The 22,579-nt window shown below is 42.2% G+C and overlaps 2 protein-coding genes and 1 long non-coding RNA gene across 6 annotated transcripts in view; 2 read left to right on the top strand and 1 right to left on the bottom strand.

The window, feature by feature from the left end:
* Positions 1-185: 185 nt before the first annotated feature.
* On the top strand, positions 186-16,911 carry rgs22 (regulator of G protein signaling 22). The gene is given in 25 exon segments (XM_030393723.1): positions 186-313; positions 391-419; positions 539-601; positions 717-899; positions 1,020-1,105; positions 1,678-1,862; positions 1,968-2,354; positions 2,357-2,612; positions 2,846-3,007; positions 3,226-3,391; positions 3,596-3,718; positions 3,885-3,986; positions 5,064-5,258; positions 5,956-6,048; positions 6,369-6,559; positions 6,829-6,991; positions 10,144-10,308; positions 13,065-13,133; positions 13,805-13,963; positions 14,713-14,892; positions 14,978-15,160; positions 15,248-15,385; positions 15,686-15,785; positions 16,384-16,480; positions 16,564-16,911. Coding segments are annotated over 25 exon segments (3,645 nt in total). The 5' UTR covers positions 186-192; the 3' UTR covers positions 16,613-16,911.
* vps13b (vacuolar protein sorting 13 homolog B) overlaps positions 16,904-22,579 on the bottom strand; it is a 329,852-nt gene continuing 324,176 nt past the window's right edge. For all 4 annotated transcript variants that reach the window (XM_030393719.1, XM_030393722.1, XM_030393718.1 and 1 more), the window contains exons 64-68: positions 22,044-22,220; positions 20,212-20,314; positions 18,491-18,659; positions 18,282-18,362; positions 16,904-17,959 (exon numbers count right to left, since the gene is read on the bottom strand). In XM_030393719.1, the coding sequence (XP_030249579.1) occupies positions 17,711-17,959; positions 18,282-18,362; positions 18,491-18,659; positions 20,212-20,314; positions 22,044-22,220 (779 nt within the window). In that variant the 3' untranslated portion in view covers positions 16,904-17,710. The remainder of the gene's footprint in view (positions 17,960-18,281; positions 18,363-18,490; positions 18,660-20,211; positions 20,315-22,043; positions 22,221-22,579) is intronic.
* Positions 20,312-22,095, top strand: LOC115567306 (uncharacterized). The gene is made up of 3 exons (XR_003981173.1): positions 20,312-20,784; positions 20,870-20,895; positions 22,037-22,095. It is a non-coding gene; the product is annotated as an uncharacterized LOC115567306 (long non-coding RNA).

A 22,579-nucleotide genomic window follows, 5' to 3' on the forward strand; every position in this document is an offset into this window, starting at 1 on the left:
GTTCTGTGAATGATTTGGTATTAAATCACTTTTGTTTCTCTCAAACTTCAACAAGAAACAATGTTGCATACGTTTCTGTCTGGTCTTCTCTAGTTAAACTTTTACCGCCCCCTGTGTTTTGAAAATGAGTCCACTTCCATAGCAACCTGCAGTGTGTCTGTAATTACACTGAGAGGTTTTGTGGCTGGCTGAATGTTCAAATGTGACGGCCTGGCTCTTTCTTTAGTCTTTCTAGTCTTGGCTACCAGTTTGAGTATACTAAACAGGCATTTGTATTTTTTTAAACAAATGATGTGTGGAGTCATTTCAACAGGTAAGAGTACTTTTAAGAAACTTAAAGTTAAATAATGGAACTAATGTTGGTAACTTAGTCCTTTCGTCTGTGTACAGAGTTACCCCATCTTACAGCTGCCAATTTTGTGAGTATACATTTTTGATTATTTACATTTCATAATTATCAACCTCAGTGGTTTGGGTTTAGTGGAATTTCTGAAGTTTGCCTCTTTCAGTTGCGTAATGTTGTATTGTCTCCATGCAGGAGAACTCTCTGGCCTCTGATGATGTGTTGGCTTACTTCTTCAATGATTTCTTAAGCTTGCCGGTAAAGTAGTCCTAATTTATAGATGGAGCCTATTTTAAATAAAACTCTTATCCTTGTTGATGATTACTGACTAAGATGCAGCACCTAGATCTTATATCCTTACAACTCTGTCCAGTGTTTCCCAGAGTCTTTGATATACAACCAGGACTCCGGGCTGTTTGAGGTGGAGAATGGAGCGGCTGAGTTTGTCTCCAAAAGAATCAGATCAGTCCTGAACCACAGCAGATCCCAGCTCCTTACTGGTGACCCCACAGCACTGGCTAGAACCCCTCCAGTAGACAACCATTACACTGTTTGTGTAAGAAGTGAATAATTCCTTTATGTGGAATGCAATAGTTTGACATGTTTTGAAGACGAGCAGAGATCTGTGCTGTAGTTTAAGTGGGTTGACTAGAATCTGTCTCCCTGACCTTTGCAGTGCCTGGACAGAGAGCAAGGAATTCAGTGGATCGTGAAAGAAAGATTGCCCTTTTTCCTTCGAAGCGACTGCTACCATGAATACAGGTACAACAAGAGCTGGGCAGTTTTCTTTTTGTACCCTACTATACATACAAAACAGTTTATGTCCTATATTTTGCATTGATTTTGATCTTTTTCTTATTGTTTACATCCTGGTATTACTATAACATGTTTTACATTATTGCTAAAGTTAAGTTTAAAGTTAAAGTTTTAACTTACAACCTTACTTACAATACTTGTTTAATAACCTGGGTTAAACGGTGATTTGATTCAATCAATGATGACTTTAACACCTTTAAGTTTTCACCTCTAGCACTTCAGTGTGGTTATTGTGTGGCCTCTTGGAATCCTTGTGATTGTGTCTCAGATTGTTGCCCTCCATCCTCCCCTGTTGTAGTCTATCAGCAGGGGAGAGAATAGTCTAATCTTATTGCTCATGCAACTTGCGCGAGGTCCTCAGGTCAACCCACGCTTACTACACATAGTAGAAGTGATAGTGATAACAATAGCCAAGTTTGTAAATTTCAGTTATTATTTAGTGAATGCTTTTGGAAGAACACATGCACTGTGACCTGTGACCTGTGGTGCATCAGGTTTTTTATTCTGGTAATTCTCAGATTAGCCAAGCTGCTGTTTCAGCGGGAACTCAACTTCTGTGTCCAGAGAAGAAAAGGCAGCTCGGGTCGAACCACCCTGTCAGCCCCACAACTGCGTTTTTCCTCCCAATTTGACCAGAAAAATAACAATGCCGCGAAGGAGCTAACCTGCTCACATTCTCAGGAGAAGATTTCACCAAAACAAGGTATATACTGGTGTGTTTACTATGTGCGTATCTTTGTGTTCTGTATATGTGTGCATGCTGAAGTCAAGTCATTAAGATAGTGTCCTATGTGCCTTTACTGTTCAGGGTCTATTCATCTTACTTCTGGCCAGAAGGAACATGTCAACAGAAAATTTGGTGAATCACCCAGATGTTTCCCATGTACCACCTTCCTTAAATGTGACAAAACCCAGGAACTCCAGAGCTTGCAAACATCAACTGGCAACTCAGAGGACAAACGTGTCAAGGTGTCCAGTAGCCAGGATTATGAGTCCTCTGAACTACAGCTGGAGTACCTGGCTGCTGAAGTCGTTGACCAGGTGCTTAACAGTGCACTGAACATGATGGATGGACAGAGCCAGGCTAACACCTGTGATTATTTCAACAAGTCAGGAGACCAGACAGATTGTGCCTGCACAGATAGATACTGTGAAGGTAAAGTTTGCAGAGAAAGATTGGAGGGAAGAAAGATAAAGTTCAAGAAGGTGAGAGGGGGAGTGGAGAAGAAGAAAAAACAGACTGGTTCAAGAAGAACTGGGAGGTGGGGAGTAGGGGCACAGACCAGGAAAACGTAATTGATATTTGTTGCCATGGTGCCTGTAGCCATGGCAGTAGCCTAGGCTTGGATGACTTCAAGGAATTTTTGCGAGGAACGCCAGGATGGAAGCTGTTTATTCTGTGGATGGATATAGCGAGATTGCAGGCCATTCAGAGCAGAGAGCGGAAGAACAGGTAAACATTACAACATGATAAAACAAACTATTTGTCATTCTGGTGAACTGAACTTGGTCTTTTTACTGTTGATACAAAAGCGGAGAGTATCTGTTTAATGGTCATACTTTTGTATTGAACTCAAAGCATTTTGGATGGCAACTGCAGCTATGAAATTTTTTTTTTCCAAATGTATTGATGAAAGTATTAGAGGTAATATTATGTATTATGTGCTGTACTGTAATGCTGATCAGGTATTTAGTCCTCATGCGGAGCTGGTACCTGCTGAGCAGCAGCCGGAACAGTTTAAATGCAGAGCTGCTCTCCAGACTTGAGCTGACTACCTCCCCTTGCTGGACAGAGGAGAAACTGCACTCAGTTCAGCTCATCCTCACCGAGTCACTGCTGTCCTACTGGTGAGATTCACATCCCACAGTATTAAAATTCCCTGATGTTATTCATAGAGACTGTAATTGTGTGCCAATTAATATTGTTTTGTGTGTCCATATATATGAATAGCTTTTTAATGTAATAGACGTTATACTATGAGTTGCATCCAACATAAGCTTAGTACAGCATATGCTGTTCAGCAACTTTGCATTCGTAGTTAAGTCTTTGTGTAAATATACTACAGGGCTCCACGGTTCTGGACGTCCCAGTGTGTTCAGGATGAGGGTAATGACTCCCCTCATTTAGGGCTGTGGACAGAGTGGTGTGTCAGCCCTCTATCTGGCATGACCCTACCTCGCCTCTGCCCTGACACCTGCCTGCCCCGGTCCCCCCATACTGCCCAAACAGAGGTATGACACGAGCTTAACATATGATACTACTAAAGTTTTAAGGTGGGAAAGAGAGCAACAACACAGACACCAGGAGCAATGGAGCAGTTAACTGTCCTTTCCCATCAAGGATTTGTATTGCTGTAGTTTTAAGTAGACCTGAAATTATTAGAGGATTATGAGAGAAGTTGCTGTATGCTTTGTCTTCTTTGTGTGTATCATCAGTTGTATTCTAGCAGAGGTCAGTTACTGGGCAGCAGAAGAATGGAAAAGATGCTGCAGGCTCTTTGTGTTGACTTGTGTGCTGGCTTATACTTTGCAAACTTCTGTGAACAATCTGGAAACCAGGTAAAATAGCAGCCACTGGATTGTGTCTTCTTTAATTCTCTGTAGTCCATCACATTTAGTCATAATCGCAAATTTAGATATAATCATTATGTGGAGCGTACACTTCTTCCAATTGAATGTGAGACAGTCAATGAGGATAGTTACCGAGGTTCTGTTTTTGTTTTAGCTGTGGGAGAATGCAATGAACTTTTGGAGTGACCTGCGGCACTACCAGGAGCTGTTCTATCAGGATGGACTGGATCCTTACAGAGTACAGAGAGAGGCACAGGTCAGCACACACACACACACACACACACACACACACACAATCACAAGATCAAGGGCAGGGTTGTGAAGGGTTTACTGAATTAATTTATTTCAGCTGTTAAGTACTGATTTTTTTTGTGTTTTAACACACTATCTCCACTCCACATATGACAAGGATCATCAAAACTAATGTCAGGTATTTAACAGTCACCAGCCCCTCTATTTTGAAGCATGATCAAATCAGGAAACTCCAAATTAAGAGGAGGCAATAACCCATTCAGTATTATCTTTATTATACAAATGACTAAAATGTTTTTCAGGATGTGCTATGACAGTATGCATCGTTTTGCAGTTTTAATTTGAGTGCATTTGATAATTCAGCTCCACTTGGGGTTGACTCCAGGAGCTATTTTTTCTATTTTTATGCTTCTGCATTTTCCTGTCACAAAACACTCCTCTCAGGATAACTTCACTTTCATGAATCACCACAAATAAAAGTTGCAGAGAACAAATATCTTAAAAACACAGATTGATTATATATTGATTATACACACACACACACACACACACACACACACACACACACACACACACACACCTGCTGTTTTTTGCGGGTTCTCTTGGCCTGCCGCTCCCATTCTCCTCCCTGCCCTCTTTACCCCTCACTAAGTGGAGAGATTTAAACGCCCATGAAAACAAGTGAGTCAGACCCCCCTAGCTCTGCGCCAGTCCAGTCACCCAGAACCACCCAGTCTGACTGCAGCTGGACCAGGGAGGAGAGCTGAGCGGTCCGATCCAGAATATTTCACAGTGAAATCTATTTTCCTTGAGTTAACCTTTAGTTCACCAGAAGAATGACATTTAGATGATCTTTCCACGGTGCTGTGGCCAAGAGGGTTAAATGAGTGACATTTATGTGGTGTGATGGCAGAAGTGATGAGAGATAGTGAATATTGTGTATGAGAGCACTGTACAATGGTGATGATGGAAGTGATGGCGGTTTTGGAGAGAAATGTTTCTGAAGTGATGACATTTTTATGACCTCTCCTCTCCTCTCCTCTCTTCTCCTCTCCTCTCCTCTCCTCTCCTCTCCTCTCAGCTCCTTTACTCCACCTATCTCTTCAGCTCTGCCAGGAGGAGCCTTGGTGTTGACGAGGACACCAGGAGGGAGGTGTATGACCAAATGATGCCTGCTTTTGAGGAGCTGTTTGACAAGGTTGAGGATCACACACTGAACATCCTGCTGGAGCCGTGGACACTGCTGGTCAGCCGGGACAAAGAGTCCTCCCAGAAGGTAACTGCAGTACATAACCAGTATAATTCACTTCCCTTTTATCTGGAGAAGGCAGATGTTGTTGGTCATACTACAATGGGACTGAAAAACTTCTGTTCGTTGTTGGTTAGTATGTTGATTATTTCCTCGACTGTATAAAATGTTGAAAAATGGACGAAAAAAAGTTGATCAGCGTTGATAATGTCCTGAAATGTCTTGTCCACGTCTCAAATATAGTTAGTTTTCTGTAATACACTGATAAAGAAACCAGACAATATTCACATTTAAGATGCAGAAAGAGAAATTGTTCATCAAGTGGATTGATATCCTTGTTTGAAAAGAATTTACACTGCTCATTGGATTTGCAGCACACACAGACATCAGGTCTGACTGAAGAAAGTCAGACGAAAAATAACTGTGAAATGTCTTACAATGTTTTGTTGTATGTATGAGTAAAGTAAAGACCAAATTAATTAGGTTAAGTGTGGTTCTGTGCATGACTGGCTTCAGGGTCACAAATAGTGATTTATTTTCTTAAACAGTCATTTTGGTCTAAAAAACATCCCAAACACAAATGTCACAGAGCACAATGTAGAGGCACAATGTACGTCCTTTTTTCTTTCTAATTGATTGATTCAAAACGTGACAAAAAATAGATTGCTCAACTAACTTTGCAGCACATTAATGATTGTATGTGTATGTATGTGTGTGTGTGTAGGTGTGTGTGCAAGAGAGGGTGCGCTGTGTCGACAGTCAGGAATACAGAGAACTCCAGAGTCTGTACAAGGAATCAGCGGAGAGACTGAAACAGGTCAGCCAGCATCCACAAGTTCCACTGATTTATAAAATGTTGCTTCTCAGTTAAAAGCCAATAAACACACACCTGTGAGAATGAACCAGCTAATGTAAACATTAATGTGAATATGGTCTCTTTCCAGTATTTATGTATTACTTGGTAAAAATGACGTTATCTATTGTTCCAAGACTGAAAGCTTGGCATGGCTAAGGCATGATGTGATATGGGAAAATAACCATTCAGAGTTTTATACCATATTTTTTTTCTCTTTCCTGTTCCATCTCTCCATTTCCATCACTTATTCGCTCCCTCCTGCTGCTGTATCTATTCTACAGGAGGAGCAGTGTGGGAATGTGGCATTTCCCTTTTCTGTTACAACTTCAACTCCCCTCCCGAGGGGCTCCCGGGCGTCTGATTCTTGGTCCAGAGTGTCTCCAAAATACCAAGGTTACCGTCTGGGTTCCTTACTTCGTCACCGCCATGAGATCGGGCACTTTATGTCTTTCCTACAGAATCAGGATGCCAGGTGAGCTGTATAACTACTCAGTTTTTGTATCACATTTTTGCTCTTTGTTTCGATTTATGTCCTCCACTTTACCTAAATATGTTTGTTCAATAGATTTACTCTGTCACACTGCCTGAAATGCACACGTTTGTCATATTCGCATTAAATTGAAATGAAGGCTGCATGAACATGCACAGGATGTGTGGGCTATTATTTTCAGGATGCATACAATACACCGATGTTATTGTGGAAATAACATTGCTTTTGTCAACTTGTGTGTTTCTGCTCAGTATTCATCTGACATGCTGGTTGGATCTGGAGCAGTACAGGAGGACTCCTCAGAAGGAGAAAGCTGTCAGACATGAGAGGTCGTCTCACATTGCAACCAAATACCTTGACAGGAAGTACTTCTTTGGCTCTGACAGCCCCGCCACATCAGAACAACAGAATGATGTATGTCACATGGATTCAAAACATGTTCAGTGTTGTTTTCCAGCGTTCCCCTCTTGGCATAGTGACAGCGCTGTTAAAATTGAATATTTGTCAACTTTCAGAGAAAGCATTAGACAGACAGGTACAAAAAAAACCCTCAAATGAGATGTGAGCCTCACCTGACACATAACATTTAGATTTGATAAGCAGAGGCTGCAGCTCTCATACATTTTCCTAGCTCCCTTCTTTGGCATCCTGCAGACTTCATGCCGACAGCTCTGACAGCAGGGTGTCGGTGGGAAACGGGGGATGAGAGGACATGGTTAGAATTAAAACAAGAAGAGAGTGGTTTGGATCCAGAAAGATGAAGAAGATCAGCTCCAGTAACAGTGACAGTAGGATGAAATCTCTCCTGACATTTATAGTCTGATATTAGTTTTCTGGATTCTAGAAGGGCACGCTGTGTAGAGTTAGGATGAGTAGATGGGACACTGAGCCGTGAGCTGGGTTTTCTCTTTTGTGAAAGCCAAGATGATTGCCATGTTGTGTTGACTTTACTGTCAAATAGAAGAGTGCCATTTTAACATGAGTTATAGGACAGTCTTAAACTCCAGCACCCCTTTATTGACATCACTGCATGTACCAAATGTGTTTATTTACTTACTTTACTTACTAAACTTTAAACTGGTTATGAAACAGTCTCAATTCGATACTGATACTTCCAACATAGCACAAAAGTAAGGACATTTGTGTTTGGTAGATGCTATTGACACTTGGTTGGTGTAGATTGATGGATTGGATGATTGAAGTCTGAAGAAACAAGACAAACATTGACAATTTAACAATTTATTAATTTAACAAGCAGGAGCCTCAATAGCGTGTTGAAGAACCATACACAGCCACAACAGCCTGGTACCTCCTCCTCATGCTGGTCAGCAGCCTGGTCAATGTGGTTGTGTTGGTCACTCTGGCTTTAACAGCACGCCCAAGCTGATCCCACAAGTGTTCAATGGGGTTGAGGTCAGGACTGCTAGCAGGCCATTCCATCCTCCCCTCAAATTCTGGATGTAGTCTCTGAGAAACCCCATATGGGATTGCCACTGGTTGCAGAATCTCATGTCGATATCTCTCTGCATTGAGAATCCCTCCAATGATGACGAGCCTTATTTTTCCAGTGAGGGAGATGCCGCCCCAGACAATCACACTGCCTCCACCGAAACATGTTACCCTAGCAGCAATCAGATTCACATTCTCCGCGTCTCCTCCACGCTTTTGCCTTATGATCCAACTGCCATAGGCAGAATCTGGAACATAACAGAATCAGTGAACATAACGTTCCTCTACATGACAGTAAAGTGCAGTCATGGTAGGCCTCATGGTAGCCCTATGAGACTGGAGATTGGCTGTGTGCAGTCTGTTTCAGATTGTCTGGGCAGAAAGCCACCGGCCATATTGTCCTGCAAACCTTGACTACAAATCTGTAGAAGACTGCCTATGGTTCCTAAGTGCTGACAAGGTGAGGAAACGGTCTTCTCAGGGTGTTGTCTTCTTGGGACACCCACTTTGCGGCCTGTCTCTGACATCCCCTGTTATATGGAACTTGGCCTTCAGTTTGGAGATGGTACTAGGGCTTACTCCAACTAATACTGCAACGTGGTTTTGCTGAACACCAGCTTGACGTTGCCCCATCACACGGGCCCTATCCAGATCGGTCAAACATTTTTTGTGCTTAGTTAATTTGACTTAGGCAAGTGAGACCAATGGCAACTAGCTCAGCCGTTTATCTGTCGCTACTTACTAGCATTACTAACTGATACTTGGCGGTTCCAAACATTTATCTTTTACTCAAAGCAGCGCTATGTAACTTTCTGCAGAAAGATAGTTAATTGTTGAGTCTCTTTCCATCTATCCATCAGTCATCTGTAACCTACTTATCCTCTCCAGTGGGCTGGGTCGAGTGTCGGGGTACACCAGTCTTATGCCCAGATTGTCATATACCACTCAAAATCAAATATCAAATCCGGTCTTTGGAATCAGACCATTAACTCAAAGTGCTGGGATTTGAAGATCTGGGAATGAGATTCAACAATCAACTAAATTTCCACAGAATTACTTTAAAAGTTACATCGTGGTACTTTAAATATCCATTTCAACATTTTATCCATTATGTTTTGCAACGTACGTGATCATTCACTACTTGGTCTCCGTTTAAGTTTAAGCAGTATTGTTCAAAACATTCTGCTAGCTGACAAACTACCTTTCATGCACATACACAGGCAGTGTTGTGGTTTTCCTCTCTTTTCTTTTTTCGTCAAAGTAGCTGAGCTGTTTTCCTACATACCCCTTGGGTACAATTAGCACTGGTAGGAGATCACTGTTACAGGACGTATTACAGTAATGACCACTGATGAACCCTCAATGTTCTTTAATCAGGCTGCATTAACAGAGAGCCATATAGTTTACTTGTTGACATAACTCTGGTGCACAGGCTTTCTCATTTGTCATCCTCATCTCATAAATGCCATCAAAATAATAATTATGTGGATTTTAATAAAGACGCCAATTCTAGTGCTTCTAACTCTGTACGATTGGGTCTGGCTGCAGCTCTTACATCTCAGCGTTGGTTCTTGTCTGCGTGAGCGATGTAGAGAGACTGACAGCTTTACTGCTTTGGCCCTTCACTCTTTCAATCACTCAGTCATCCAGTCACAGATTGGCCTCCTTTCATCTACTGACTCCCACTCCAGTGCCACGACTGGTTCTCATTTCTGAAGCGTGTGTGTGAGTGTATGTGCATGCACGCCTGTGTGCGTGCAACATGAGATGAGAGAAAATATAAAGGAGATATAAATAGGGAGACACGGCCAGATCAATGTATTAAGACAGAAAGCAGACGGGAGATGAAGAGAACAGAGGGATTGTGGGAATGATGAAGGGCACAGCAGGAGTCAGGAGTCTTCAGTCGGGTTTCCCACTGTGGGCAGTTTTCTTCTGAGTTCGTCCACCTCCTCATCTGTTCTTCATGTTGATTTATACAAATCTACAGAAATGTACATTCAGTCATCTTAAGCATTCAAATCAAACACATGCAACCATCTGCCTCTACTGTGATTTGATTGTATGTGGCTTGTTTTGTTGTGTGTGTGTGTGTGTGCGTGTGTGTGTGCATGTAGATATTGCGTTTGGCTGGTGGGCTGGAGCGTCTTAAGCTGGATTGTCTCTCAAACCCTGTCGTCATGGAGATCCAGGACATCGTCAGGAGTCACATTGAGGAAAACTGGCTGCCTCTGTTCCTGTCCACAGCGGAGTTCACACAGCGGCAGAGAAACCAACCAAAGGTGGACATCCTAGTTCTGAACAAAAGCTAACACAACTAACTGGTCGTATTCCAACAGAAATTACTTGAAGGAGAAATTTCTGCGAATTTTTGTTTAAAGTATTCAAAAACTTCACTTCCATTAGAGTATGAAGATACAACATTGTTGATGTTATGTCAAAGACATACATTTTTCGTTGAGGACGTGTCTACTGAAGTTTGCATGCTAACCAGCTAGCCCCGGCCCTTCCTGTCTCTAATACCACTTTGTACCTCAAGAGGTGAAAGTCTAAAAGCCCCCATAGTTTCAGCTGGTTTCAGATTTATGCAGGGGACGAATTTGCTACTTAGTCTTAAGTCTTATAGGTAAACAAAATAAATTCATATTTTCACACCCAGTTTACTTGCTAGACAGAAAAATACACCCATACACTGAATTCAAGTTTGAGATCCTAATTGTCTGGTTAACTCATCATCAAAGACACTTAATTCAAACATGACATAAATGAGTATAACACCACCAAAACACAAACCAGCACACTAAAACACATCTACTGATGTCAGATTCTCTTCTTCTCTGCTGCTGGATGTCAGTCCTGTTAAATTCTGGCCATTTCTTACAAATTACACCTTTAATAACGCACAAAATTATATAGCTTTATTTTTGGGGAAATAGGCTTATTTGCTGATACCACGCTTAAGTCTGTGCATTAAACAAAGCCACATCCAGCTCAATTAGCTTAGCTTAGCATAAAGACTGAAATTTGGGAAACAGCTAGCCTGATTTTGCCAAAGATAACAAAATCCATCCACCAGAATCTCTAAAGCTGACTAGTAACATATTATTTCTTGTGTTTGTAATCCGTACAAATCCAAAGTTTAAAAATGACATGTTGAGGTTTTAATACAAGTTGGGGTTTTATATGCTTGACTGTTTCTTGGCTCTGAGCAGCGGCCAGGGAACTGGCAAAGATTTTAGGAAGTTCCCAGCCAAGAAATATTCCCAGTACTTCAACTGTGGCTTTTGTGCAGATTGCACAAACAAGATATAATGCATTAATTATGAGCTTTAGGTGCTAGTAGGTGGATTTTGTTTGGGCTAGGGCTGCAGCTAACGATTTTCATTATCGATTAATCTGCTAATTATTTTCATGAGTAATCAATTAATCTTTATTTTTTTGTCTATAAAATGTCACAGAATTGAAAAATGCTCATTATTTTTCCAGAGCCCAAAGTGATGTCTTTATTTTGCTTATTTTTTCCAACCAGCAGTCTAAAACCCAAGGACTCATTTGCTATCATCAATGTCAAAGAAAAATAGGACATTTAACATTTAGGAAGTTGGTAGCACTAAAAGACATTTTTTGGTTGAAGAGTTACTGAAACAATGGATCAATTATCAGAATAATTGGCAATTGATTTACTTTCGATCGACTACCTGATACAACTTTACTTCACTGCCAGGCTAGCTGTCCTCTCCTTTATGCTATGATAACCTTATTGGCTGCTGGATGTGGTCTTTACGTTTAATGGACAGACCTGAGAGTCATATCAGTCCCCTAATCTAAGTCTCAGCAAGAAGGCCAGTGAGGGTATTTCCCAAAAAGGCAATGATTTTTTTCAGTTAGAAAGTTCTTAAATTTACATAGAGATTTTTGTACACGACCAAACATGAAGGTGCTGTGTCCATAATGACTTGTTTCTTTGTCCAAGGGTACAAGTGTAGATCAGGTAAAGGTTAAAGAAAGAACTGTTAAATCTCCATTTGAAAATAATTCAGCTTTTTTTTTACACTAATCATTGTACCAGCTGAATGAATCTCCAGTCAAATTTAAAAGACAACATGTACAACAGACGTCCTCGGTGTTGTTCTGTTGTTGTGTCTGGTTGGGCTGCATTGAGACATTATTAACACACAGCCGGTTAACTAATAGATGTCCATGATGGTGTCAGCAGTGGATGCTGGGAGACTGTGAAACCTCAGTAACATCAGTAAACAATTCATTAGAGGTCAGACACCACCAATACTTGAATGTGTTAAGACTTGTTTCAGTAGATAATGACTTTTACTACTTTTCAACTATTCTCAGCTGTACTAAACATAACACATAGGCTTTTATTTAACAGGATATTTGACATAGTAATGTTGGTTAAAATTGTGTCCCTCGTCAACCCTGACTTGCTTACTTGCATGAATATTTTAATCATCAAATGTTATTACAGACTGTACTTGTACAGACTGTAATAACATTTGATTCCTGCTGTATAAAGGCATTGAGAGTGGACAAAGTCAGACACACATTAGTGGCTCTGCTATGTGAGAAACCACTAAACGCTGTCACCGTGCCATCAATCTCTCAGGTTGCCTCCTCAGGTGGTAACACGTAAACCACAGATTCCGCTGCCCTGCATCATTATGTTATCATGTTTACAATGTTTGGTCACACAGATCCTCTCATTAGGTAATGAGATGCAGGCAGAGTTTAGCATTACACACTGGAGAAGGACAATGGTGGAAAAGATGGTGAAGAGGAGGTCGGAGGAGGCTGGCGATGGGAGAGTGATGACATCAGAGAGCTAAAGATCTCTCTGAGAGGAGATTGGAGGACTAACGTTGGAGGAGATAAAGACTAAAGGAAGGTGACAGAGGGGAGGAAAGGCTTTAGTTACTGCCAGTTACAAAGAGCGCAGAGCGCAGAGGTTTGAGAGGTGTTCAGTGTCTCTGTAAAACCTAGTTGACTCAGTTTCTGACTTCTGACCTCTGTTTGTGTGTGGTAGCCCCAAGTAACAGACCGGCTCTCGCAGCACGTCTACCGTCGACGCAGAAAAAGGAGAGAAGCCTGGAAGGTAAGGAAAAATCCTCCGGGGGAATCTGGATATTTTGAATGGAGAGAAATAAGGCATTTCCTGGCCTGAGAGCATGTGTGATTTAGTTCATGACTTGGCTTTGAGCACTGGCTTTGTCAAACACCATTTTGGCCTTGTGGTTAGTTTCCCCAGTTGGATCCAGGATAAATAAGATTAAAGCATCAGCATTACTAACCTTCCTTTAATAGTGTTTGGAGTGCTTTCCCACACAGCCCTGTTCCTGTCCTCTCATCTCAGCTCCGCAGTAGATCGCAGATATAAAACATGAACAGTTCACATTCTGAGCAGGATGATTACAGGAAGGAATTTTCATACATGATTGTGACTCTCATCTTGCCCTTATGCTCATTATCTCATCACTGGCAAACAGCAGGTTTTCTAAATAAAGGAGTGTCATTATCTCAGTTTTCTGCGAGCTTAGACTGTAGCTCAGAGGTCACATATTAACTTTACCGCTGTTCTTCAGGAGCTCACTGCAGATTCTACTGCTGTACAAATGTAAAATGTTCCGACTTTGTTATACTGTTCACACTGGAGCAGGTGATTACGTGTATTTTATTAACCCCTGAAGGAATTTTGTCTCCCAGAAAGGAACTAAACTGGCCGTGTACAGTGTCCTTAAAACATACCTCTACTGTGTGTCCTTGCAGGCCAAGGGCTTGTGGATGAGCTCCTCCAAGGAGATTCTGTTGTTTCGGCGGATCCTATTCAACCCCGTCACTTGTACGCAGTTCCAGCACTTTGTCTCTCTGAGGGGAGACTTCTTAGAAAATGATGTGCTCTTCTGGCTGGAGGTGCAGAGATATAAGGTAAGAATATCTAGAGGTCATTGTGCTTGTGGGTCACATGGTGTAACTGCAATGACACCTTTACTGTACGCCATTCTGCTTTCTGCTTTCTCCACTATCACCTGATAATAAAAAAACAACAACATTCTTTAAAATAAAATAATGTTAATTGTTACCTAAATTAGAGGTTTGCATTGATGCTCTGAGAATGGACTTTCCAGTGAAATGAGAGACATAATATGTGAGCGGAGAATCTTTAATTGTAAGACACATTGTGAAGATGCTGAAATCTTATTGTTTACTGATGGTATTTTTACACTTGACCTTAAAGCCCCTGAAAACTTAGTTTTTCTTGAACTTAACATATTCATGAAAAAGCCACAGTCAAAGTTGTAGTTGTCTTAATAAACTAGTGGTTTTTGTACCACTCATAAACTCAGCTAATCTGCTTCACCAGGTCTGTTACAGAGAAGTACATGATATTGAGTTTTTCTTGGTAAACCCTGCCCACTTCTGAGCAGTGAGCACAAAGAGCACAAAGAACTCAGAAACGTTTCAAGTGAAATAAGAGTAACTGTTACTAATAGTGTGCATGCGCAAGCTGGCATTATTTATAGTAAGGAGCTGATTGAGAAAATACGTTTGTCACTGTCTTTAACCCCTAAAACTGTCCTATGTCAAGGCAAAAATAAAATGTTTTATATCTGAAATACACCTCTCAAACACCTCGGAGCAGTGGGAACATTTATTTTCTCTCTTCCTGTATGCAGGACCTCTGTCATTCCCACAGCGATGAGGCCACCATTCAGCAGAAGATTTCCACCATCATTAACTGTTTCATTAACTCCTCCATGCCCCCCGCCCTGCAGATAGACATCCCTCCTGAACAGGCCCAGCACATTCTAGAGAAGCGCCGTGAGCTGGGGCCTTACATCTTCAGAGAGGCACAGGTACTGTCTGTCTTTGTGTGCGTCTAAAATATTGTATTTCTTCCAGTCTGTGGGCTGCATGTATGTTCTTTGTATCTGTACATAGATGTCAGTGTTCAGTGAACTGCTGAAGTTTTGGCCCGAGTTTCAAGAACTGAGCAGCAGTGTCCAAGATGAGCAACTCCTTCCTCTACTGCAGGAGAAACGAGTCAAACACAGAGCCAGAGTGCGGCGGCAGAGGAGAATAGAGGAGGAAGAGGACGAGGAGGACGAGAGGAGGAAGGCTCAGGTGAGCAAACAGCTAATGCTGAGGGAATGAATTGCAATGAATGAGAGATAAAAGCTAACTGTGTTAAGTCTGACCTCTTTTGTAAAGGAAGAGCTGGAGAGGCCAGACTCCAGTTTTGGAGAGGAGGAAAAGACTGACGATGAAGATGAGGTAGAAGAACAAAAGCGAAGTGGTGAAAAACAGCAGCGGGGGACACAGTGCAGGGTGCTGACTCCCACACAGCCTGTAAGAAGCAGTCCTCTTAATGGAGAAACATTATGAATGTAGAGCTGAAGATGTTTGTGTAAAATGTATCAAATGAAAGGAGCCAAACCAGATCAAATGGTTTCCTTTGATAACTATCAGAGAGCACAAGATATTAAAATAAAAACGGCAGTGATGAAGAAAAATGCAATTACAGCATGAAACCCAAACAAGGCCTCATCAGTTCCAACCACAGACTAGGAAGGAGAAACTCGATCCTCTAATTGAACCGTTTTTCTAATCAGGTTAGATTTGACTGGATTTCTGGAAATGTTCCCTCAGTTGTCGTGGTCCTACTCCAAGTACATGGCAGCTCTGAAGAGAGAAGAGGTGCTGCTGAGGAGACAGAGTCAGCTGGAAGTCTCCCTCTCCACAGCCTCAGGTACACACATACGCACACACACCTCCCTAAGTCTCCCAAGACCCCCACAAACAATGATTTTGACTACTCTGTGCTACTAGTGGGATTAAATGTGGGAAACCATGACAGTGAAATGACATCTAGCCGTTCCCACGGTAAAATCCAGGCTGAATTTCCACGGCTCTGATATTACCTGGCAGTGGAACCTGAAGCATTGTCGAACCGACCTCCTCCACATGTCAGAAACTGTCTCATTATGTGGAACTCTGGCCAAAACATCCACTTCAGCCTGTCCATTAAGTGTCAATGTTCTGTGCAGGAATTAGTCCAAGCACACAGTGCGTGGACGTGTAAATGAAGCGTGATGCTAAAGCAAGAGTTAGTTACAGGCCATGGTGAATGACGAAATGAGGCATAGTGCAAATTGTGTTTTAATGGGATGGTGTAGAGGAGGAATACTGTCAGGGAACACAGATGGAGATCATCACTGATTTGCACATTAAAAACAAGAATGTATCAGCACTCCTTAGGGCTTCTAATTGTACGAACAGCAGTCATCAATACATGTGACTGTGCGAGCAGATGCTTTATATGGTGTCATTCGACTGTCTCTCTTCAGACTCTTCTGACTGCAGTGTCAAGTCAGCAAGCAGTAACCTCAGCTGCCAGCGGCCCTCACGTCGCTCCTCCAGAACGGAGAGTAAACAGTGTAACAGGTAACAGTACGTGAAAAACGACACTCACACACAAAGCAGTTTCTCTGCTCTCAGACATAACTGGCTCTCATGTGTTACTGCAGGGGGTGTAAAAGCCTGCGGCATGAAATTAAACCAACGTGCATGAAGTGACTTCATGCAGCACAACTTTGACACAAGCAGATGAGGATGACTGACGCCGTCACTGGAGCATGATGAGTGAAAACTGAGAACAGAGCTGCCACTGATATCTGGATGGTGAGGCTGGGTGTACACGTGATGTAAGAACGTTTTCTTAAATCCCACCTGACAAACACCTAACGCATACATCTGTTTTTGTTAGATGTATATGTGTATTCATCATGTATTTGATATTTGTTGATTTCAGACTTGATTTTTGTCTGGTACACAATCGTTGGTACACAATGAGAGACTAACAACTCATTATTTTTGATATTATTTTAATAAAATGTTTCTCTATTAATATATTAACCATTTACATACATTGAAGGCAAAAGACTTAAGTGGTTCAACAATATAAAAGGCAACGATCACAACATGGTTGCATCATGAGGGGTTGGCATCAACGTAAGGTTACAAAGTTCAGTGTTATTGTCAAACAAGTAAGTTACATCATCTATAAAAACATTTTGGTTGACAGCTGGTATCTCTAGCGTCCATCAACATGTATATAATATTGCACTTAACATTGGCATGAGACATAGTCACTACATGGAAAATGTAAACACCAACAGCTCATTCTGCAGAGTGAAACATTACAGACTGTTTTGAATGTAACAGGTCGGAGTGACTCTTGTTAGCTGTGCACTTCTATCTGCAACATTGAAGGTTTCACCCTGAATAAGCTCAGACTCTAAGTTGACAGAGCTCACACTGTTGGTCCAAGAAGGTTAAAGTTGACGCAACAATTAGTTTTTAGTGTTTGCTACAGTGTCTACTCATTGAAATATCTGAACCTATATGTGTTTCTCTTATTAAAACGGATTCTAATACTCCTGATTTTCTCTATGATGAGTTTACTGTATCAGTCAAAAATATCTTTCAAAGACAAGACTAAGGCATGGCTGACCAGATGTACTTGAAAATAAATTCTTATTTTGGCTCAACAGATGTGTTTTGCATAAATGGGTAGTTATCCTTTCAGAGCCAAAATATTGGGCATCCAAAAATGTTCTTAAGGCTTAATTAAAACTGGAACAAAAGGTCTGATCTTTTTTTTCTATTACTATATTAGTGGAATCCAACACGTAAGGCTTTATTCTTCACCATGGTGAACTTGCTGACAAACACCTTGGCGAAGGCGGGATCCACCAGATAGCGGTAAGACTTGGTGACGGAGGGCGGTGGCTCAGCGAGGGTCACTGGGGGCTGCAGGTGGAGAGAGGCAGCAGAGGGGGAGAGAAACTGGGAGGCTCGCGTCACGTAATCCACCAGCCGCCGATACTGCTGTTCTGACAGGTGCTCACGAATGCTGTCACCCTGAGGGAAGACACACACACAGACAGACGATTAACAATACACTGGCTCTAATGAATCTAAATCTTCTGCAGGTGGTGTCCAATCATGTGCCATCAAGGACACATGATGGAGTGTTTTGTAATAGTATGTTGTCATGCCAACAAACACTACAGCAGTTAAATTCATCTCCGACCACACAGAAAGGAAAAGAATTGAACGCGTCATTTTTATTTGGCAGTTCCTTTGAATGCTGCTCTCTCTTCAGCAGCAAAATGTAGACATGGAACTTAATATACTCATAGTCAGTCTGTGTGCAGCTGCTTTCTCTTAGTTTCAGTCTCACCTCTGTGTCGCTGGTGACTGTCTGCTGCTGTAAAGTGAGGGTGAGCTCGCCCTGCTGTCCTGGCTCCTGCTGACACTCCACCTGCAGACGGCACAAGATTTCACTTCACTGTCTGCACATCAACACAGCTACAGAAAGGTAGCCTTTCACAATAGCTGTTTTACACCCTAATGAGATTCCTTGTGTGTGGGACACTTTCTGTCAGTTACCTCTGTGATGGGGAAGGCCTGTTGCTGTGTGTCCTCACTGAGGCTGACCACAAACAGCACCTCAGAGGTGAGGAGCAGACAGCCGGCATGCTCCTGACCTGACCCACTCACAATGGTCACCTCCAGAGCCATGTGGAGCTCCGGCCGACCCAGAGACTGGAGCATCTTCCTGTGGTCGGAGAGCAGAGAGGGATGTATGTTATAAACAGGCTATGGCATAAACATTACACTATTTATAATTCTAACTTTAATTAAAAATAAAGCCTATGTAATTTCATGATTAATCACCATGTGTGCTTTAAGCAACAATACCATTACGTCCCCTGCATGTGTGGGTAATGCGTATATATACCCACATTTATATACTGGCAGACCTCCTTACTTCAGATAAACACTTTCCCTATAAACACAAGACCACACAAAGTGTCCAGCTAACCTCAACACACACAAACAAGTCACCATACGTGTTCACACACATCCTGTAATTTACATTTCTCCACGTTCTCTCTTTGGTTCCCATTACACACACATTCTATAGAGAGACATGCGTGTGCAGCAACTGAAGTCTTCAGTCATGTTTCTCTGACAGTGTGTTTACTTTGGAAGGCAGGTGTTTAAATTGCAGAGCAGATGTTGCAGCAGCCACAGTAGGGACACTTTGGTTCTGTTCAGTGTTAGTCTGCTCACACAGTCTGACCCCTCAAGTGTCTGTGCTACCTGTAGTAGTAAAAATAATTGATGGACGCCTGATGGAAGCCAGTTTGACTGCAACGCAGCTTGAATAAAACCACAGGGGAGCATTATCTCAGCTTTCATATATTTTCATCTTCCACTAACATTAGCACAACATACTGCTAACCTCTCGGGTGATGACAACCAAAGTGTAATGCCCTGAAAAAATATTGCATCTCACAGTTGGCCTTTTTCCTCATGGCAGTTGACAGTCGATGCTGACTGCTATTAGAAGTAAATGTTTGATAGCTATGGAAACCAAACTAAATTGCGGAAAATTCATTACAAAATGCCGTAAATGCTTTTTGTACAGCTCCTGATAACCTGACCATGACAGAGGCCTCTTATTAATTTTTATGATAATATTAAGAATTCCTTTGAGAGAGCATAGTGGAATCTTTGAAACACTCAGATGTAATGTGCTGTGCTGTCGATGCGGCCTTGCTTCAAGCCATGATTTTACAATGCAAGACCCAAAGGTAACCTTCTGCTTGGCGAAACACGCAACCTTTGTAAACTGAGTCGGTCCTGACCACCAAACCATCTCGGCACACACACAATCGACGGTGTTCCTCCTCCATCTGATGGCACTGGGAAACATCTCTGGATAGACTCACAGTTAAACAACAAGAACAATTTCTAGCTGGCGGCTTTGGCAGAGGGCTTATAAAAACCTTTTAACATGGCTCGATGAGAACAAGGGAGGGCAGGCTGGCTACCATGTGTGGGATCAAGGTCAAACATCTTTCCAGATTTTTTTTTTTTTTTTCATGGAAAGTAGGTAATGAACCCTCCAAGTTTTTTTTTTTTCTTTCTTTTTTTTTTTTTTTAAACAAGACAGCAAAAACGATGAGAGGTAAGGCAGAGAGAAAGAACAGCAGATCCTGGAGTGAATCCAAGGAAAGCAAAGGAAATGTCCCACGTTTAACGAATAACTGGACAGAAGTAAAAGAGCCTGCAGGAAAAGTGAATGACACCGGGGGTCATACCAGACATATTTAAGGTGGCTGTTTGGGGCCTGAGCCGACTTCTCCTCTGTGGGCAGATACAGTTGTTTAGGAAGCTGCCATAGTCCTGCCCCATGTAGGATCCCTGTTAGAGGAGACACAAACAAAGACAGTCAACGTAACTATCAGGGAAGCTTTGTCTTCTGTGTTTGACCTTATTGTGGATCATGTACATGGATCTGAACAGAGAAGTCAGTTGAAGATTTAAATGTCGTTAAAAATCTGATGAATTAGACATTTGATGGGAAAAGACAGTTCCTCTTAGCGTGAGTATGCTACATGTGAATACATCTGATACACTGGTCCGAACGCCACCACATGATTAGGATGGCTCTGTGTGTACATGTCAGTGTGAGTTCATAACCCATGTGCGTGTGGTCAGTTTTCCTTCATCCCACTCTAGCTGTCAGCAGAGCAGCAACAGCAGCGAGCCAGTGAAGTCATCAGCGATTTAAAACAGAGCCATAAAGAACACAGTGGGATCCATTAATGATGTCACTGCAGTGGTACTATGCGATGCTGCTCAACTCTGCGTGGGTGTTTGCGAGTGCGTGTGTAGGTATATCCACGGATTTCATAAGACAGGATGGAGTGTGGCAAAATGATGACACTAATCAATGCTGTCCATCTGAATTTATAGCCAGCAGACTGAGTTTTGTTCTGTCGGTGAGTGTCGATGTTGACGCTAGTTGGTGTGTCTTGTAGCGAGCGTTGACGTGTCTTGTAGCGAGCGTTGACGTGGCTCCACATGCATATGCTTAAGTTTGTGTGTGTGTTTGTGTGTGCGTGTTGTCCTGAGCTCAGAGGGTCAGGCAGATCCGAGCCAGGACCTGGGGAGTCATTGCTCTTACACGGAGCTGTGAACCTCATTGCTTGTTGATGTGCTGTAGCCAAGACCTGTTAGCGCCAACAAACACACACCACCCTCTGACCCATTCCCCATCAACCCTATCCTCTGCCCCCAATAAAACTCAAATTCCAAATAGGCTGACTGCCTGTATACAAAAGTGTTTGTGTGTGTATGATTAGGGATATGAGCTCGTGTGTCACGGGGTCTTTCATCCGTCCTTCTGGGTCCTCCACTACTGAAAGCCTGGTCTAATAAACACTTGGCTTCTGGTTGGAGCCAAGAGCAGTAAGGGGGAGTGATTGTCCATCCACTGATGGATTTATGATCTTCCTGACACACTAACTCTAATTCATATATGTGTTTATTACGATATTGTTGCCTAGGGCTCCTTGGAAAGTTGTGCGTGACACCTATTTGTTGAGTTGTGGTAAACTTGAGACCTTGCTGCGCGGCCAAATCTCTCTTTACACTTGAGTTTACTGCAGTGTGGCAGTCAGAATGTGCTTGTGTGTAGTTAAGGACATTTTTCATTCTTCTGCAAATGTAATTCAAATGACTTCAGGTTACATTAACAAACATTTCAAACACATTTTCTTTGCTCAGTTTCCCCACAAAAGGATGGAGCTTGTTGCCAAACATGACAACATAAAGGAGATATTAGCTTTTGCCCTCGAAGTTCTGAAAGTTATCCAAAATGGGTTTGTCATGTTGGACTCGTTCACAACAATTATTATGCTCCAATTATGCTTTAATTTGACTGTGTTTTTGCGTGTATGTGAAACAAAGGAAAATTAAGGAGGCCATTATAATATCCAAAACAAATCAAAATTTGATGACAAGCACTTCAGCCACTGATTTTCTACAAAAAACGCCCTGCAACACAGCGTGTGAAACAGCCCTACAAAGGAAAACACAGTGACGGATTCATTCAACATGCTGTTATCTTTGACCATCCAGAACTCACCGTATCCAGTCTGGGACACGAGTTCAGCCGCTCCCCCGATGGGCTTGGTGAAAACCCCCACAATGCCTTTCCCCACTCCGGAGATGACCCCTTTGGCCTTGCTACCAGCTGAGCTCTGCATCTCCCAGTTCCTTTGGAAGTTCTGCATGGGCTGGTCCACAATGCCTGCAATTGCTCCTAAAAAAACAAGGAATGGTTGTTGCTCTTTTGTGACACTTACAATTACAACATCCAAGATGGACACAGTATTAGTGACATCTTTCGCGGACAAATAGTAATGAGTGATGTCACTTTGGTGAGACAACAGAATCCATGTCATAAATGGGACTTGCAGGGACACATCTAACCTTTTATTTTATGCATGACGCAGATGTTGTAATTGACAGTGCATTTTAGGAATTATAATCCACTGTAACCCAGAGCGATGCGAGCAGCTGTTTGGTTTCAGTGTCAATATGCTCTGTGTGTCTCCGAGTCTGATATGAGACAGACTTGAGTTTTACTGGCCTCTGGGTGTTTATTGAGTCCCTGCTGCG

Source organism: Sparus aurata, chromosome 17 (assembly GCF_900880675.1).
Source record: "Sparus aurata chromosome 17, fSpaAur1.1, whole genome shotgun sequence".
Lineage (NCBI taxonomy): Eukaryota > Metazoa > Chordata > Actinopteri > Spariformes > Sparidae > Sparus > Sparus aurata.